General features: G+C 35.7%; 1 protein-coding gene across 3 annotated transcripts in view; it reads right to left on the bottom strand.

Moving 5' to 3' along the window:
* Window positions 1-21,680, bottom strand: part of LOC126825393 (caprin-1) — a 294,531-nt gene that overhangs the window by 224,785 nt on the left and 48,066 nt on the right. For all 3 annotated transcript variants that reach the window (XM_050555032.2, XM_050555033.2, XM_056101546.1), the window contains exon 2: window positions 12,929-12,991. In XM_050555032.2, coding sequence (XP_050410989.1) covers window positions 12,929-12,991 — 63 coding nt within the window. The remainder of the gene's footprint in view (window positions 1-12,928; window positions 12,992-21,680) is intronic.

Raw genomic sequence — 21,680 nt, 5'->3', positions numbered from 1 at the left:
TCATGACCATAAACACTGTGTATAAATTTAACGTTAATTGGATATTAACTTTGACCTCTAGAGCGTCCACAAGATTTTTTGAAGTGATCAAGGGCCATAACTCTGGCAGTAATTATCGGAAATTGTTGAAAATCAATAGGCTTCTTCGTTTCAGGGCCTTAAACACTGTATATAAATTTAAAGTCAATCGGATATTAACTTTAGCCTCTAGAGCGTCCACAAGCAATAAAAACTCATAAAAAAATTTGCAAACTTTTAATCTCGTCGTCAGATACGTGTTTTCCCGTCACAGATTAACGTCGGTTTTCCTAGACTGGGATTCTCGAAAATCCACGCGGCCAGCAGGCTGGAGTCCAACACTGAAACTATTCAATTGTTTTTCAGATAACTAGTATCATTATGTATAACAATCGTTGTGAAAATAAATCGGAGAGATTTCGATTTGACAGTTTTTACGTATTTTTGAAACAGGTTTCAAAGTGTGTTGGTTCTGTTATGCAAGATCATTTTCGACGTTCCAAAGTAAAAGTTTGGTGCTAAAACCATCTAAAGATAAATTTTAAATGTTCCTATTATTAATTAGAACAGGTTTCGCTTTAGTTTTTATATTTTACGTTGACATTTTATTGCTTTAAATATTCCTAGTGCAAAAACGGTAAATTTCACCTTTTGACCTCCAGGGTCACTAAGACTAAAGGTGAATTTAGCAAGTTTTTCAGCTTCTTTTCATAATACAAGAATGACTGCGCATTCACTTTCAGTGCAAATGAACTCATTTGACCTTTGACCCCGAATATCTCGAAAACGCCCCAACGGCGGACTGATTACCACTCGGCATCGTATTCTACGCAAAATTTTACTCTAGAAAAGTTGGGTCTGGTTTTGTGCCCATTTGATGACACACCCTGGATTGAGGCCTCTACCTCGTCCACGATTTCCACCACGGAGACAGCCTCTGCCACCTCTATGGCCTCTACTACCACGATAGGAACCTCGACCCTTCCATACCTTAATTTGTTACCTATTTTGGAACAATCTTCTATGTCCTTAGCAGTTTTGGAGACATCGTCCCCAAAAAGATTCTTTGTGTACGGAACACTATGAGAACACAAGTGTAGGTATTCTGACATGAGCTCTGGTTTAAGCAATTCCCTCCTAGTCATATTAATTTGCCAATTTGCATGTCCTAGTAAGGCAAGAACATCATTAGAACTATCTATGTACTTATTCAAATTCGGGGTGTCGTTATTATCACCTTGCTCTTCTTGTTGAGCCATTTCATTTACAGTTTTGCACCAAATAGTAGCTGCTTTGACCACTGACTTTTCTATAAACTGAAGTTTTTTGTCGTTGGTTTGTGCCTTAGGGGAAATCATGTTCCATATTAATTGATTGGTACGAACAATTGTGAGACCCTCACAATTTTCAGGTCTAGCATTATTTTCGTCTTTGACCATTTCAAGGTATTGGTTTTCGTTCATACCATTTCTAAACAGATCTGTAACAGTTTCAGCTAAGACTTCATCAATTTTACTGTCACATGGCTCTTGTATTTTACATCTTTTTGCCATAGATGAAAACCTGTTATTGTTAACATCCAGTTTCTGTTTTTTGGGTGGAGGTTCCATAGAGTTATCTATGTCATCCTCCCCATCATATACTTGTGGATTATCTTCATAATCATCATTTTCATCAATATTGTAATCATAGTTTTCAATAGTTTGAATTCTATCGGTAAGTGAGTGCCATTCATCACCTTGTTTTTTCTGATTATCTTGTATACTTTTCAGTACTGCCATGATTGCATCATGGTCTATATTTTTAGAAGTACTTGGACTGGGTTCGTCCATGTTATCTACTCCAATCTGTTTCACAACAGAAATAGTTTGCTTTTTGTTGCTTGTCGTAGTCTTGGTTGAGCGACCGGAGCTACCTCCGGGGTTACTACTCTTTGTTAGGGATTTATTAAAGTCTGCCTTTTTCTTTCCCGCTGCCCCGCAGCTATTATCCTTTCTCTTTTTATAGTCATTATCATCTAAAAACAAACTCTCGTCATAATCTTCCTCCGAAGATTTCTTTCTAGTACTGACCATCTTTCCATCCATTTTAACTTGTGCAAGGTATGGTTTACGGCAATGTCGTAAAAAGGGAGAGAGAGAGAGAGAAATGGGGTTTAACGTCCACTCGACACAAACTAGGTCATTTCGGGACTAACATAAGGTTTAATTTTATTTCAATAATTCGCTTGCGCGTAGGGGTCTTTAGCAGTGGGAGGAAACCGGAGGACCCGGAGAAAACCCACGAGGTTGGACAGGCGACCCTACTCCTTGTCACGTACAACCGGGGATTCAAAACCGCGTCGTAAAAAGGTCGTCAGCAAGTCGTAAAATGTCGCAAATAACAAATTACATTTGTTTACAACCGTACTCGGTCAAGAAATACAAATATAAAACTAATCAAGTTTAAATATTAACCACGTTGATAAAAAACAATGTAATAAAATTCTTAGACTGAAAGAGACAATGTGAATACACATCCACACTGTCTAAAATGCACAATCACACTGAAGTTACCGCATGCGCATCACTATCTCATTTGATCCCGGAAGTGTTACAACGAAATAAAATTAATATACTTGTTCGTCTCAAGACCATAAACTCTGTGTATCAATCTGAAGTCAATCAGATGATAACTTTAACCTCTAGAGCCTCACGAGCCTCACAAGATTTTTCAAAGTGATCAAGGGCCATAACTTTGGCAGTAATTATCGGAAATCGTTGAAAATCAATGATTCTTTGTCTCATGACCTCAAACACTGCATAAATTTAAAGTCAATCGGATATTAACTTTAGCCTCTAGAGCATCCACAAGATTTTTTGAAGTGATCAAGGGCCAGAACTCTGGCAGTAATTATTGGAAATTGCTGAAAATCAATAGGCTTCTTTGTCTCATGACTTTAAAAAATGTGTAAATATTTAAAGTCAATCGGATATTAACTTTAGCCTCTAGAGCGTCGTATAAAAATTGTGGCCTCTAGAGGGACCACAACATTGATATACCATATTTTTACACTATTTGCGTACAAAAGGTAGCCATTATGTCTGTCAGTTTTTTTCTGATTAGCTTCTGATACTTGCGCCTTTGAGGGAGTGTCGTTTCTTCCCGTTCAATCAAATCTATCCAAAAGCACAGCAACATGACAGCCCTTCGTTTAATCAGGGGTCTTCCCTAAAACTTTGGACAGTGATTTAAGGTATTAAAAACGGTGAAAGTGTTGTTCGTCTCAAAACATTATTGTTTACATAATATCCACAGAGTAAAAATCGTGTTGACAGTTGATAGCCTTGTTTTTCACACAATTATTTTTTCTGCAATATTCTGCTATGCACTGGTTAATTGGGCATAATAAAATCGTGCGTCATGACGTAACATTATGTAAACATATTTGGTCCAATTTGGAGCTCTGAGTGGTATTGTTACGCAGTAAGCTATTTGTTGTTAATCGGACTATTGACCAGTCATAATTTAGAACAAGAGTTTGCTCTAATCAAACGAAACACTGCGAGGAGTATGGTGTGATATATTCACACTTTTTTTTTTTTAAATCTGATAAAAATTGTGACCTCTAGCCTATAGGGACCACAAGTTCAAAACGCGATTTTTCATACAATCAAGGGCCATAATTCAGGAAGTTACGATCCAATATGCACAAATATCGAAAGGAAGCAAGATCTTTGGGTTATAAACATGCATTTCAAGTTTCATCAAAATCGGCACAAAATTGTGACCTCCAGAGGGTCCACAACCTTGATATACCAGATGTTTACACTATTTGTGTATGAGGGGCAGTCATTTTGTCTGTCAGTTTTGGTCCGATTTTCACGAAATTCGAACTCAACCTTCCTTACGGGGTGTAGCGCTGATATAATCAAACAGTTTTTTAAATCGGATAATAACTGACCTCCAGAGGGACCAAAAGCTAAACCAGCGGCTGCCAGGCAGGATATGCCCACATTTTGCAAGAGATGGATAGAGAACAAGCTAAAAACAAACAGGATTTTTTGTACAATCAGGGGCAATAATCCAGAAAGTTATGGTCTGAAATGCACAAATATCAAAAGGGATTGAGATCTTTGGGATATAAAGATATGTTTTAAGTTTCATCAGAATCGGATAAAAATTGTGACCTCTAGAGGGTCGACAACCTTCGTATTGCATACTTTTACACAATTTGCGTACAAAGACCGGCCATTTTGTTGGGCAGTTTCAGCAAAATCGGATAAAAATTGTGACCTCTAGGAGGTCCACAACCTTGATATACCAGATGTTTACACTATTTGCACACGAGGGGCGCCCAATTTGGTCCGATCTTCACGAAATTCAAACTCAACCATCATTAGGGTGTAGGCCTAGCGATAATATACTAAAACGAGCTACCGGTACTAAGCTTGTGTCCCATATCAATATTGTTTATCAATATTTTTGAAGATTTTCAAATAAAAAGCCTTTGAAATTGTTTAGATGACTAAATTAGTGCGGTGGCTGAAGGGGGGGGGAATCGCCACCCGAGTTGTAAATTTATGAGACCAAGTTTTTCTAGATCAGTTTTTTGTGTAGATTCCAAATCTGGGTGGTGATCAGGCCCATCCATAAACAAGTGTTCATGATGCCCCTGGACAACTGTTTTGATTTGTGGGGTGGGGATAGCATGTGTGTGTGTGTGGGGGGGGGGGGGTCATTATGTTGACATAATATATTAATAAAACATAAATTTCTAGGACTGCCCATCTTTAAATAAGTGTTTATGATGCCCCTGGACAACTATTTTGATTTGTGGGGAGGTGAGGTGGGGGTAGGAGGTGTGCGTGTATGGATGGGGGGGGGGGGTACAAATGGCGGGAAGTGAGTTCATGGTTGATGATTTTCTTAGAGCTTGGTAAAAACATTTCTTTTCAATTCCACTGCACATCTCTAAATATGTGTATACGATTACCATTGTATGGGGGAGGGTAAATGTATTTTGCGGGACAGAAACCACTTGGTTCAAAATTGACCTGAAAAGTGTTTTCTCGAGTTTTCGTTCAGTGGCAATATCGTCATTCAAAATATTAAATTATAATGGTACTTTTCGAGAGATCAGGAAATGTACTAAAAAACACATGTTTAGATATTAGTTTATTCTTATAATATGTGCGGGATAGATATCTTCTTGATGGCTGATCAACAGCCTGCGTATATCCTTTGGATATACTTCAGATACCCCTTCACATTGTAAATCTTCATTCCAACCTTGTATCGCAGAGTCGGCTTGTTCGATCATTAATTTTGCAACCTTTCTCCATATTGCTGCAACATAATTATTGCGTTTAATGTGCAGCAAAAGACTACTCGGGCAAGATGGTAATAAAGAAAGTTTTGTTATTTTTCATCACAATTAAAATTTCTCCAGAAGATACTTCTTCTAGTGTCATCTACGGATGTAAGTCTGTTTTCGCCATACAAGGTACATGTACAAACAATTTTTTCTAAACTAGCAATTACGTCATCAGAAGCATCATTTGTCTATCCCAGCTCTTTAAAAATTGTTAGAAAGTTGGGATTATCTTGAAAAAGAAAGACAGATAGTCATTACCACTGAAAGCATGTAGGCCGAGATATACTCGACACTTTCAATACTAATCTTGATTGGATCAAAAAATATCAAGATTAGTATTGAAAGTGTCGAGAATATCCTAGAACTGACAACCAACCACGAGGACACCAAAATATCTTACCTACTCCTCTTCGCATTGCAAATTAATGGAGGTGCTGAAACAAATTGTTTTTTGCGTTCTTGCTCGGGCGAAATAGACATCCCAATCATTTTCTTCGCAAATGATGATCCAAATATACAAATTTTGATCGATAATGAGACGGGCAAAGGTAGAAAATAACGCGAAAGACGACTTACATCACTAGATGGCGCTAGAAAAAAGATTTTCTGGGTGAAAAAATAACAGACCTTTCTTTATTACCACCTTGCCGTATACGTGGTCTTTTGCTTTGCTGCATGGCTGGAATGAAGATTTACAATGTGAATTGGTTTCTGAAGCATGCGAGCTGTTGGCCAGCAACCAAGAAAATATTTATCTCGCTCATATGAACTTTTGATTTTGAATCTTCTGATGAAGACAAAGAATAAACTAACAACTAAACATATCTCTGAGTTAATGTGTTTTTGATTTACATTTCCATATCTCTTGAAAAGTACCATTATAATTTAATATTTTGAATGAAAACGCTAACGAGATACCACTTTAAGCTCAATTATGAACTAAATGATTTCTGTCCACAAAAATACATGTTGCCACCTGCCATCACCCCCACGTCCCCACAACGGGAAGTCACCCCGGCGTCCACCCCCATACAATAGGAATCTTATAAACATATTTAGAGATGTTTCATCAAGCACTTAGAAAATCATTTAAATCAACGTGAACTCATTTCCCCGCCAATTTTATCCCAAACCCCACCCCTCCACACGTGCACACCTGCTACACCCACTCCACCTCCCAATAAATCAAAACAGTTGTCCAGGGGCATCATAAACACTTATTTACAGATGGACAGTCCTAGAAATTTATGTTTTATTAATATAATATGTCAACATAATGACATCACCCCCCATTGTAGACATTTGACCCCTATCTCGAAAACGCCCCCTCAAACGCTTGATCACTTCCCAGGTTCGGAATCTACGCACAAAACTGGTCTAGAAAAACTTGGTCTCATAAATTCACAGCTCGGGTGGCGATTCCCCCCCCTTCAGCCACCGGACTAAATAAGTATGGCAGACACTCATAATAAACAAAATGAAGATGAATATTCGTCCGCTAGACCTACAATGTAGTAGTGGTATGGTAGCAATACCATCACCAGGTTGGCCTACTGTCACTGATTGTAGTTATGGTTGTTTTGAATAACATCTATTCTATCTATGTCAAAGTTCGGTTGTAAATTTACACACAAGAAATAAAATAAGAAAATATTGTATATTGATAAGAAATACATTAGAAAATATATATATTAAAAGTCAGTTTATTAATATTAAATAAATGAATTGAACAGATCGGCGTAAGTTGTTCTACTGAAATACTTGAAATTTGTGCAATAGGAGAATTTTATTGGAATCTGCAAAATAGTTCCTGATATATTGTTGCCATAGCAACTGTGACACGTGAAAGAATTTGAAGTAAAGATTAAAATGTGTATAACCTGCTTTCATTATTTTGTAATGAAACTTGCCGATTGCACAAAGGAACATGTCAGTAACCTCTCTGCTTAATTTTAAAACATTTTGAAGAATAGTTTCTGAGAAACTGGTTGACTAAAATTATACGCAGAAATCCAAGATTGCCACCATTTCCATAGCAACAGGTACCCCAAGGACAATTTTTCGGCCGTTTTTATATTACTCAATGGATGTGTTCTTAAATGTGTAAGAATGATAACTTTACCAATTGAGGTAAAGTTATCATTCTTACACATTTAAGAATACTTAAATTTTCTACTGTCCACCCCCGGATAAAAATTGTTACTTCTAGAGGGACCACGGTGAAATTTCGCTTGATTCCGCAGCGATTTTTCTCTAAGATTCGTAAGGAATTCACCGTGTTTCTCTAGGAATTCGCCGTGTTTCTCTAGGAATTCACCGTGTTTCGATAACAATACATCGTGTTTTGCCGTGCTTCCCGCAAGGAATTAGCGAGCCTACCTTAAGCTAGGGTCGAACTAATATTGTCTATAATAAATTAAAGGAGTTGTAATATAGTAATGCTCCCGGGAAACGTGTACATGTATAATGTACAGGCAGGTTTGAATAACAAATGAGTTAGGTAATCTCGGGAAGACATTTACCGGCATTCTGTATCGGTTAGGATTTTTTCCCCAACGCACTTTATACATACATAACGCCGGCCAAAATGTATGCAAACTATGAACAACTTACAATTTTTTAAACATATCAATTTATCTTCGTTTATAACTTAGATGTAATCCGTCAATTTGGAGCTGCTATCAAATCCAAACTATAAATTATATACGATGAGCTTTTACACATTACTTCATTACTCGCAGCTTTGGTTAATCTAAATCAATCATCCATACAGCACGTACAGTAAATCACTCCGCAGGTCGCTTAACGGTATGTTAGGTGGTCAGAAACTCGCCAAAAGATTGGGACTACATGTATATTCTTACGCTGTTTTACTCGTCGAATAATATCCGCTGTGACAATATACATCTACTTTATGTCACCCAATTCATTTCGGCGGGAGCCGATATTGAATAAAGCCATTTCACACACACATACGTGTACATTACATGCGCCTCATATATTTATACAATATCCACGAGTGTGTTAATTCTCGTCTTCACCCCGTTATAATTTACTTATTTTGAGTACACTTTCTGAATGATTCCATTCTTTTGTACGTCCAACTTGTCGATTTCCTACTGCATATACATGTACCCTGCAGTCCATGCGAAATGATATTTTTTTTACTGGACATTTGGGCAGGTATTATTCCAACTATTGCTGGACCGAATGAGATTTTACTGCTCCAAAAAAGTTCATACCAAAAATATGCATAAAATAAGTAATAATGGCCTAAAACTCGAAAAACAACAAACAGTATTTTCATTCTATTGTTACTTAATATTATCTATGATACACGTAAATCATTATTATTTTCTATCAACAATAGCTTGGACTTATAATTAAATTTTTATCGTGGCAATATTTACAATCGTTTTACTGTTCTATAAATAGACAGCGTACAGAAAATATAATCCCTTAGATGACAATCGAGTCTACCAGAAGTTTTAGTCTGGATTAACCTAGCCTACTACTTACTAGACTAGCTTGATATACGGTACTACGTACTCGAGATAAGATTTTGTTTACATTTTAAACAATAGTGAAATTAACACAATAAATTAAACGAGAATTCAACAGTCCGTGCACGAAGTGCGGTCAGTCAGTGCCAATACGGCGATGATTTAATATTTGTAAGTTGAGTGTCCGTTAACCCGTCCACAAGCAAACCCGTCCACGGTTAAGGTAATACCGGTACTTGACTTGTATATTATTTAAATGATTAGAATAGATCACTTTTACTCATTGGTTGTTTATATTGTTTTATTTACCTAATAATCAACTAGCTTGGCTCGCCATCCCGACAGCGATTAGTTCGAGTTCAAATTCTTTATTCCTTTAAGCCAAGACTCATCAGGTATAACATATAGTACAAACAAATAAATAAATACAATATGTACAAAAACAATATAGTTCACCGATGTTTTTGTAATAAAGAACAATAGTATTGTTTGTTGATTAGCGTTATGATTTTAGACAAAATGGTAAGTTCACCAATGTTTTTGTAATAAAGTAGACCCGTATTGTTTGTTAATTGACTTTATCCCATGATTTAAAAAATTGGCGATGGTTAATATTGGCTCAAAAATAATTCCTTAAATTGCGCCGGAGCCCCTTTTAGTTTAATTGAATTCGCATAAAAACAACAAAGAGTGGCTACGTGCGATTTTATTCTTTGATCTTGATACACGGGACATTTCTGTTATTCAAACAAATCTGCACGAGAATGACAACATACAAGTTGACAGTTACCATTGGTTTGGGGTTCATGAAGAATAGGCTCTTCTATCGAGCCTACAGTTATTCTTTTCTAAAATAAAATGAGTGCCTTGGATTTTTGTGTGGATTTGATAGCGGTTATACTTTACTAATATTCTCTGACATCGGAGAGACTTGTGTCGCGTTCATTTCATTTTTGCGGTAAGTACGAGCTTCTTATGTCTGATTTGAAAGCGCTTTTGACTCCCGTTGCAAGTTCTATTTGTCACTTTTGTGACTTTCGCAGTGTACTCCCTCCCACCCATATTATTTTAATACGTCATAATACATTATTATCATATACCGGTGACAGTCAAGATTTGCTAAATACTTTTCGCCAAGTAACACAGCGTAAGAATATATAGTCCCCGTGTCGAACCCAACATCTCATGTTTTCGCACGTTTCTGACCATGTGACGTACGGTTAACCGCATTGCGGAGTGATTTACATGTATGGCACTGTGATTTATGAATGGTTGATTTAGATTAACTGAAGCTGCGAGTAATGAAGTTATGTGTAAAATCTCATCGAATATAATTTAAAATTTGGATTTGATAGCAGCCAATAAGATGAAATGATACGTTTAAAAAATTGTAAGTTATTCATTGTTTGCATACACGTACATTGTGGCACCACGTTATACATGCACAGTGTGTTAGAAATACGACCGTAGCTGCCTCGCCAACGGTTAACATATCTTGTATTCAACTTAAATAAATTACATTTTTCGTCAACATGCTTACATCGGGATGATATCAGCACTCAAGCGATTCACCGTGTTTCACCGCTAAACACCATAATTCACCGCAAAACACCCTATTTTGCGGTGATTTGGCTAGCTGCCGTTTCGCTAGCGATTCTCCAAGATTCCACCGTGAAATAGAGTGTTTTTCCGCGGTGTTTGGCGATTATTGTCCCAAACTCCAGCACTGTAGTGTAAATCACGATTTTTCGTACAATCAGTGGCCATAATTCAGGAAGTTACGATCCAACAAGCGCTAATCGAAAGCATCTTTGCCATATAAACATGCATTCCAAGTTTCATCAAAATCGGATGAAAATTGTGACCTCTAGAGGGCCCACAACCTTGATATACCATATTTTACACTACTTGAGTACAAGGGGCAGCCATTTTGTCTGGCAGTTTTGGTCTGATTTTCATGAAATTTGAACTCAACCATCATTAGCGTGTAACAGTGATATATTAAAACGTTTTTTTTTTAAATCGGATAAAAATTGTGACCTCTAGAGGGACCACAAGCTAAAACAGACATTTTTCGTACAATCAGGGACCATAATTCAGGAAGTTACGATCCGTTATGTGCGAATATCGAAAGGAACCAAGATCTTTGGGTTATAAACCTGTCTTTTAAGTTTCATAAAAATCGGATCAAAATTGTGACCTTTAGAGTGTCCACAAGCTAAAAACATGATTTTTCGTACAATCGGGGGCCATAATCCATGAAGTTATGGTCCGATACTTGCCAATATCGAAAGAAACCGAGATCTTTGGTAGAAAGACCTATATTTAAAGTTTCGTCAAAATCAGATAAAAATTGTGACCTGTAGAGTGTCCACAAACAAATTGTGGACGGACGCACAAACAGGGGCAATGGCATAATACGTCCACATGAAAATGTGGGCGTATAAAAACTGACTAGTGTTCCAAATATAGATGAAGTTGTCACTGTATTTTCATCAAGAAGAGGATACAATTATCATTCATGGAAACAAGACTTAGAGAATATAATAAGAATTCGTATTCTAAATGCAGCCATTTTGCTGCCGCGAAAGCGATACCTGATGGCTAGGTTAGATGAGATAACGATAGATGAAGTTGTCACGGTATTTTCCTCAAGAAGAGGATATAATTATCATTCATTGAAACAAGATTTACAGAATAAAAATAAGAATTTGTCTGCTAAATTTCAGCCATTTTGCTGTGGCGATCCCTGTTGGCAAGGTTAGATGAGATAACGCTAGTAGTAGTATTGAAGATCAGTCGTAGATCTGTCATATTACGTGATATTGATATAAGCGGCCCAGTTATTCAGTCTGCGTCCAGCGAAGAATTCCGAATGTATGAGCCGCTTATATCAACATAATGTCACTAAATGACGCAATGTGATCGACCGTCTTCAAACTAGTGTTCACTCGTTTTCGTCGACAACAAACCACGGAAATTCAATTCAATGAGTTCATTGTTTTTTGATGGCTCTCAGATTCGAAAGGAGCGTGAATATGAACGCTCCTGACACGAAATTTAGAGCGCTCCTAAAAAAAAAACCAAGGCCTGCAATAATCTATTTAGCACACAAATAGGGTGGCCCATGTACTCACAGAAATACAGTCCACCGCTGATAGTTCGAGACTACCACTGAAGCGTGCACATTCGCCGTGCCGAGACCAACTTTCTGACAGTATGATACTATAAATAGCCATGGCACGTGCAATTCTCTACAAATCTATCAACTATTACAGCCGTAAAAAATTTATTGTTGACGATTTTGGATAGCAGTTAAATTAAGCTTCTTGGTTATTACAGCAGATTTAGAAATTACGTTCGTTTCATTTTTTAAATCGCTTTATCATTAACTGTACCGTTAAGAGCGGCATCTTTTGGTTTAGTATAAATAATATATCTGAATCACTCGGGTTAGGCAGGAATATGATACTAGCAGTAGTTTCATTTTACTTTTACAAGCTTCTTAAAACGATTGTTGAGCTACCTAACGTGCTTATTTCTAAATTCAATTTCTTGTTCTAGCTTTCTGTTACGTTTCGTAAAAAAGTAGTCTTGATTATCCCGACCTGTCAATCAGACGTAGAATGGTCGATAGACTGGTTAAGCGAGACTAATTTCAAAACAAGGGCACGTAACCTATCTTTTACTCAAAAGTGTCTGGATGTTATGGACGACTCTTGGAACCAGTTTTCAGTCTATTATTTATACATGATTAATGGTCATAGCTTATTAAGTACAACATGATCGTTTATTTAGTGACTATAATTGTGTGAAACTGATTTGAGGCTTGGCATATATATAAATATTGTGGCGTAATTGTCGAGATATATGGAGATATTTATTTATGGTGGGTCACCCTAACACAAAGCAAAATTTATCCAATTTGCACCTTCGGGCAAGTAAAATTTTTGAAAGACTAGCCCAAAGGTCAAGCTGCTTAAAAAGTTAATGTCGAGCCCTGATGCTAATTAAGACTTAGAAAGTTATTTGTGTAACTGATTGTATTTACCCTCTGTGGAGGCTCCAAACGATCACCATGAGCGAGTTTTTGTTTCAAACCTTCAAGCTTGGCCTAAAAAAAAAAACATACAAATGTATAAATTATATGGCATATGGTCTTCATACCAAGGAGGAGTTCCTTTAGGAATAGTCTCTGATCAGACGTCTGTCCGCTGAACGTTCCTATATAGCTGAAATATGAAAATAAGGATTTAATCCACCTCAGCATTTTGGAATCCTTATCGTCCATTTTTCACCACAATAGTTTATTTTTCGCCAAAAGCAATCATTTCTTGTCATATCTGACAAATTTATAATAATTCAACACTATATTCAAGGAGAATTTTGAGAAACGATCAGTGTAGCATTCAATAGACAGACCCAGACTAGGCCCCAATTATCCAGGGCCCGCGACATATACCACCGAGCACTGGTACAAGGAACTCCGCCTGGGATCGAACATTTGGGAAAGATAGGTCTCTAGCATCATTTTGGCGTATATCTGGGGGGGTAACTGGAGGTCACTTTTCTAAAACATAGAAACTGAGTGTCAACACAACATATGACATACGAAATGTATAGTACTAAATTTTAGTTTTACTGATGTAATAATCAGATGTATACGATTTTGACAGGAAATGAAGCAAGCAAACAAATAGAAAAAAAGATAGGTTGCCAGGCAAAGAAACATACACCCACAGCAGCTATATCGTCCAGGCAGTCAACAAGAGTTGTCGCATATTTTTACTTTTGTCGGTAATGAAACATTTATAATACATTAAAATCTGATTAAGAGAAACAACTCATTAAGTAATTATCAGAAAACCATTAGAATTTGTTTGGTTTTTATAAAGTTCTGTCCCATGCTAACGTTTAGTATACAAAACTTTTAACATCATGGATTTAGCTGTTCAAGTCATAAAGATTCATTGAAAATCAATATACTTGTTCGTCTCACGACCTTAAATTCTGTATCAATATGAAGTCAATCGGATATTAACTTTTGCCTCTAGAGCTTCCACAAGATTTTTCAAAGTGATCAAGGGCCATAACTCTGGCAATAATTATCGGAAATCGTTGAAAACCAATAGGATTCTTCGTCTCATGACCTTAAATACTGAGTATAAATTTAAAGTCAATCGGATATTCACTTTAGCCTCTACAGCATCCACAAGATTTTTCAAAGTGAACAAGGTCCATAACTCTGGCAGTAATTATCGAAAATCGTTGAAAACCAATAGGCTTCTTTGTCTCATGAACATAAACACTGTGTATAAATATAAAGCAGTCCTTCACGTTTAAGGGGAGCTTTTGCTCCTGCTCCTCTCGACGCACGTTGGCTTTCCTTCGAAGGAGTGGTTAAAGACTCCTGCAAATTAGCTAAATCGCTCTCCTAAATATTGAGATTAATAAACTACTTTCAGTTTTTGTTTACTTTTAAACTGCATATATTCAAGGTATCAGGAGCTTTTTATGGATCTAGTACAATTTTATAAACATGAAGGACTGTTTAAAGTCAATCGGATATTAACTTTGATCTCTAGAGCGTCCACAAGATTTTTTGAAGTGATCAAGGGCTATAACCCTGTCAGTAATTATCGAAAATCGCTGAAAATCAATAGGCTTCTTCGTCTCATGACCTTAAACACTGTATAAATTTAAAGTCAATCGGATTTTAACTTTAGCCTATAGAGTGTCCACATTTGCTTGTGGACGCCGGACGGACGGGGGCGACAACAATATACGACCACATTTCAATGTGGGCATATAATAAAGATAGGTTGCCAGGCAACGAAACATACGCCCACAGCAGCTAAATCGTCCGGGGAGTCAACAAGAGTTGTCACATATTTTTACTTTTTTCGGTAATTAAACATTTATAATACATTAAAATCTGATAAAAGTAATTATCAGAAAACCATTAGAATTTGTTTGGTTTTTATAAAGTTCTGCCCCATGCTAATGTTTAGTATACAAAACTTTTAACATCATGGATTTAGTTGTTCAAGTCATAAAAATTCATTGAAAATCAATATACTTGTTCGTCTCATGACATTAAACACTGTGTATAAATTTAAAGTCAATCGGATATTAACTTTGGCTTCTAGAGCGTCCACAAGATTTTTGAAAGTGATCAAGGACCATAACTCTGGCAGTAATTATCTGAAATCGCTGAAAATTAATAAGCTTCTTCGTCTTATGACCTTAAACACTGTGTATTTAAAGTAAATCGGATATTAACTTTAGCCTCTAGAGCGTCCACGAGATTTTTTGAAGTGATCAAGGGCCATAACTCTGGCAGTAATTATTGGAAATCGCTGAAAATCAATAGGCTTCTTCATCTCATGACATTAAACACTGTGTATAAATTTAAAGTCAATCGGATATTAACTTTAGCCTCTAGAGCATCCACAAGATTGTTCAAAGGGATCAAGGGCCATAACTCTGGCAGTAATTATCGGAAATCGCTAAAAATCAATAGACTTCTTCGTCTCATGACATTAAACACTGTGTATAAATTTAAAGTCAATCGGATATTAACTTTGGCTTCTAGAGCGTCCACAAGATTTTTGAAAGTGATCAAGGACCATAACTCTGGCAGTAATTATCTGAAATCGCTGAAAATCAATAGGCTTCTTCGTCTCATGACCTTAAACACTGTGTATAAATTTAAAGTAAATCGGATATTAACCTCTAGAGCGTCCACAAGATTTTTTGAAGTGATCAAGGGCCATAAGTTTTGCGTTAGGCCTAGAACGTGATAGAAGTAGGCTTAGTTAATCAACAAACTTCTATTACGGTACTTAAATAAGCTTAAATTAAAAGAGATTCATGATGAATAATTTTTAGTTCACAACAGCCGAACAAAAAAAAAAAAAATAGAAATAACCATTATATACATGGATTTTGCATGAAATGTCTAAATTAATTTTTTGTATAAATTTATATTTATGAAAATGGCATTAAATTTAGATTATTTCATCCATTTAAATTAAGGGTCTATCTACAGTTGTTTATTAATGATATGACTTTAAAATGCATATATATATTTTAATACCATTGACCATTATGACGTGGGTTTTTATGACGTTATGACGTCAAACCTCTGGGTCGTTTAAGAGTTAGACACTGTCTATAAATTTAAAGTCAATCGGTTATTAACTTTAGCCTCGAGAGCGTCCACAAGATTTTTTGAAGTGATCAAGGGCCATAACTCTGGCAGTAATTATCGGAAATCGCTGAAAATCAATAGGATTCTTCGTCTCATGACCTTAAACACTGTGTATAAATTTAAAGTCAATCGGATATTAACTTTAGCCTCTAGAGCGTCCACAAGCAATTGTGGACGCCGGACGGACGGGGGTGACAACAATATACGAACACATTTCAATGTGACCATCAGACGCCAAATTATCAACCAGAGGCTAAACGTTTTTTCCGACCAATCAGGGACCATAATCAGGATGTAACGGTGATATACTAAAACGTTGGTTTAAATCGGATAAAAATGGTGACCTCTAGGGGGACCACAAGCTAAAAACGCGATTTTTCGTACAATGAGGGGCCATAATTCAGAAAGTTATGATCCGATATGCATGAATATCGAAAGGAACCATGATCTTTGGGTTATACACTACAGTGCAGGAGTTTGGGACTAGAATCGCCGAACACCGTGGAAAAACACTCTATTTCACGTTGGAATCTTGGAGAATCGCTAGTGAAACGGCAGCTAGCCAAATCACCGCGAAATAGGGTGTTTCGCAGTGAATTATGGTGTTTCGCGGTGAAACATGGTGAATCGCTTGAGTGCTGATATCATCCCGATGAAAGCATGTTGACGAAAAATGTAATTTATTTAAGTTGAATACAAGATATGTTAACCGTTGGCGAGACAGCTACGGTTGTATGTTTTATTTCTAACACACTGTACATGTATAACGTGGTGCCACAATGTACGTGTATGCAAACAATGAATAACTTACAATTTTTTAAACGTATCATTTCATCTTATTGGCTGCTATCAAATCCAAACTTTAAATTATATTCGATGAGATTTTACACAATACTTCATTACTTGCAGCTTCAGTTAATCTAAATCAACCATCCATAAATCAAAGTGCCATACATGTAAATCACTCCGCAATGCGGTTAACCGTAAGTCACGTGGTCAGAAACGCGAAAACATGAGATGTTGGGTTTGACACGCGGACTATATATTCTTACGCTGTGTTACTTGGTGAAAAGTGTTTAGCAAGTCTTGACTGTCACTGGTATATGATAATAATGTATTATGATGTATTAAAATAATATGGGTGGGAGGGGGTACACTGCGAAAGTCACAAAAGTGACAGCGCCATGTATTTGTTATATTACAAATTCCGTATCCATACAATACTGTACATTTACATGCATTCAACCAAGGGATATTCTTACGACAAATATCCACTGTGACAATATACATCTACTGTGTGCCGCTTATTTCATTTCGGTGGAAGCGGATATTAAATAAAGCCATTTCACACACAGACGTGTACAATACATGCGCATGTCATATATTTATACAATGGCCACACGTGTGTTAATTCTAGCCTTCACCCAGTTATAATTTACTTATTTTGAGTACACTTTTGAATGATTCCATTCCTTTGTTCGTTCAACTTCCCGATTTTCTACTGCATATACACTTGTACATGTACTCTGTGTAACTGCAATCTATAAGCGTATAGATATCAGCAGCTCGAAAGATATACTAGATGCTGTAAACGCAAGTTTCGTGATTGAACCTGCATCGATATTGCATAATTAATCCATAATCGATAATAATCGATAATCCATAAACAAAGATGTTTTGAGTAGCATTTCCCCAAAACACCCATTTTTTGCTTTTTTTTCGAAATATCTATCATTATTTCGACTACTTCCGGTTTCCGGATCGTTTTTGAAATTGCTTTATCCAGCGGTCTGACTATATAGCTTTATGTTCCAGGACTTTCAGAACTATCGATTTATCCTTTCCAAAAAATATAAGGGTTGGGAAATGGGCAGAAAATTTGAAAAAAATCGAAAAATAAAGGGTGATAACTCGGAATGAAACTTATATTTCTGGAATCGGATGGTCTTCAGGTATCCAAAAATGTAGGTCTAATTTGAAAAATAACAAAAATTGTCTCTTAAACAACATTTTTCATTTTTCGAACGCTAGAAGTCAGCGAAATTTTGAAATTTTCAACTGCTATCGTCCGAGAAAAGACTCAGGGTTTCTGAAAATGTCATTTGTATGAAAATGGGTACAGAATTGACGAAGCTACGGCCGTTTTTTAATTTTTATGCACCGCACGAAATTCGGCCACTTCCGGTCTGCGCAGAAGTTTCAAAATTGTTTTATCAAGTAGCCACCACATGGTTTCCGGTACCAATGAAACCATTAAACAGGTTTCCACATAAGCATTGCACACATCAAATAAAATGGACGCCGAATCAACCAAATCCAGCAATATCAATTCATTTTATACATTTGTTACATGTAAGTGTACAGTACTTCCGGTGATAATGAAAATGTTCAATTAGTTTTATGAAATCAGAAATGACATAAAGCATCACATGGTGAAAATTTTATGTAAATCGAATAATAATTGCCACTTTTATAGACCAAAAACCTTGAAAAGTGACTTGTAGAAAATCGTCTATTTCTCTGCAACCGTACAAGTTAGAAACCATTTTCTGGTATCTGTATGATCATATGGGTTCAATCTATTTGCTGATTGGAATCAAATATCATAATTTTAAAAACATTACAAATCAGAATCATTTGAATAAAATATCTGTTTTGAAGGCTAAAAATACAGTTTTTGCCAAAATGACGTTACTTTCGGTGATAATGAAAATCTTAAATTACTTGTATGAAATCGTAAATGGCATTAGGTATCACACAGTGAAAATTTCATGAAAATCGAATAATAATTGACACTTTTGTGGACAAAAAACCTTGAAAAGTGACCTGTTGAAATTTGCCTATTTCTCCGCAACTGAACAAGTTAGAAACCATTTTCTGATATCTATATGATCGTATGGGTTTATTCTTTTACTTGATTTGAATCAAATATCAAAATTTTAAACAAATAACAAATACGACTCATTTGAATAAATTACTTGTTTCGAAGGCTATAAAATACAGTTTTTGCCCAAATTACGTCATTTCCGGTGACATTGAAAATGTTAAATTGGTTTGACCTAGTTAAAATTGACATTACGCATCAAATGGTGCCACTTTTATGAAAATCCAATAATAATTGACACTTTTACAGGCACAATAGCGTAAAGAGTGACTCATGCAAAATTGATCATTTCTCGGCAACTGCGCATATTACAAATTAATTTTCACATACATTCTCTCCGTATAGATTATTGCTACGAGTTTATGAAAGTTACGAAGTAATATTTTAAAATGTGAAAACGCTGGATGGGTTGTAAATAGCTTAATTTTACACCTTTTTTCACCTTTTAATCGAAATAGCCCGAAAACGGAATCGAAATTAAAAAAACTGGGCCCAACATTTTGTGCGCCTTTAAAGGGCGCACCCTTTCAGTTATACCAGATTTGAAAAAAATAATATTTGCTTTCAAAAAGTGGTATCTAACTGTCAAAATTGTAGTTTTTGGTAAAATTACGCCACTTCCGGTGCCGACAGATAACTCTATCGGCAACAAAAAAAATGGCAATGAGACAACGGAGCATATGAACTTTGTTTTATACAAATCGAACAATAAATAATTAATCTAGGACTGAAAAACTGAATTAGCCAATGGCGGCCAAGGAAAATTACTGAAACAAAAAAAATTCAGATTTTTGCTCAAGTCAGATGACTCGTTAATTTTGTGTAAAACACGACTAAAAAATATTCATAAATAAAAAAAAAATTTGTAAAAATTTAAATTTTCGAAATTTGGCGCCTAATATCTGCGAAGATTTGCCGAAAATCAAAAATCAAAAGTAGCGTAGCTATGTGCCCTGTCTCCGGCTATGCCAAAATGTATCGAAAGTTAAAATCTAATGATTATTGTTAAAATTACTGCAATATTTCTAAAAACGATAGCTTTGGTGATTTCGGACATTTCGCATTGTCGCAGAACGTTCAAAATAGATTTATCCTCTAAGTCACACCCACTTTTCCAGTCAAACCGAAGAAATCATAACGATCCGACAAGCAGTTGCTGAGATCTAATCAAAAATAATAATAATAATAATAACTAGACCTGCAAGCAGCACTGAACCGGCTTTCAGGAATCAGATAGGAAGTGTGTCATACAATAGCCCATTCATCGAGCTACCAAACGATACTTTAGGTGTTTTGATCCGGTCACACCTGACCGTGAAATCCTGATTTTTGCAAGAGCACCGATATTTACTGTTTTTTTACTTTTTTTTTTAATATCGAATATTTTTATGATTACGGTTTCACCGGTGCCACGTTACCCTAAACATATGTCACTTCCGGTACCAATGAAACCATTAAACAGGTTTCCACATAAGCATTGCACACATCAAATAAAATGGACGCCGAATCAACCAAATCAATTCATTTTATACACTTGTTACATGTAAGTGTACAGTACTTCCGGTGATAATGAAAATGTTCAATTAGTTTTATGAAATCAGAAATGGCATAAGGCATCACATGGTGAAAATTTTATGTAAATCGAATAATAATTGCCACTTTTATAGACCAAAAACCTTGAAAAGTGACTTGTAGAAAACCGTCTATTTCTCTGCAACCGTATAAGTTAGAAACCATTTTCTGGTATCTGTATGATCGTATGGGTTCAATCTATTTGGGGATTGGAATCAAAATATCATAATTTTAAAAATATTACAAATCAAACTCATTTGAATAAAATATCGGTTTTGAAGGCTAAAAATATAGTTTTTGCCAAAATGACGTTATTTCTGGTGATAATGAAAATCTTAAATTACTTGTATGAAATTGGAAATGGCATTAGGTATCACACAGTGAAAATTTTATGAAAATCGAATAAAAATTGACACTTTTATAGACCAAAAACCTTGAAAAGTGACCTGTTGAAAATCGCCTATTTCTCCGCAATTGAACAAGTTAGAAACAATTTTGGGAAATCTATATGACCTTATGAATTTTATTAATATGTGAATGTAATTCAAAAGTTAAAATTATTAATACATATTAAATAATTCTTGGTTGAAAAAAATATTGATTTAAAAAGTTAAAAATGCATTTTTTGACAAAATGGCGTCACTTCCGGTGTCAAATTTAAATTGTAATCAATTTGATACGACGCATACTTGCTTTTTGAATCAAATGGTGTTACTTTTGTGAAAATCCAATAATAATTGACTATTTTACAGGCAAAATAACGAAAATAGTGACTTATGCAAAATTGCCCATTTCTAGGTAACTGCTTATATTACAAACTAATTTTAACATACATTTTCTTCGTATGGATTATAGCTACAAGTTTATAAAAGTTACGTAGAAATATTTTAAAATCTGAAAAGCCTGAATGAGTTGTAAATAGGTCAATTTTACACCTCTTAATCGAATTTGCTCGAAAATGAAATCGAAATTAAAAAAAACGATCCCAACATTTTGTGCGTCTTTAAAGGGCACACTCTTTTAGTTATATCAGTTTTTTAAAAAAATAATATTTGCTTTCGAAAAATGGTACCTAACTGTCAAAATTGTAGTTTTTGGTAAAATTAAGCCACTTCCGGTGCCGACCGATATCTC

This window comes from Patella vulgata, chromosome 6 (assembly GCF_932274485.2).
Source record: "Patella vulgata chromosome 6, xgPatVulg1.2, whole genome shotgun sequence".
NCBI classification, from domain to species: Eukaryota; Metazoa; Mollusca; class Gastropoda; family Patellidae; genus Patella; species Patella vulgata.
The sequence above is the reverse complement of the archived record's forward strand: the minus strand, read 5'-3'. Positions and strand labels throughout refer to the sequence as shown.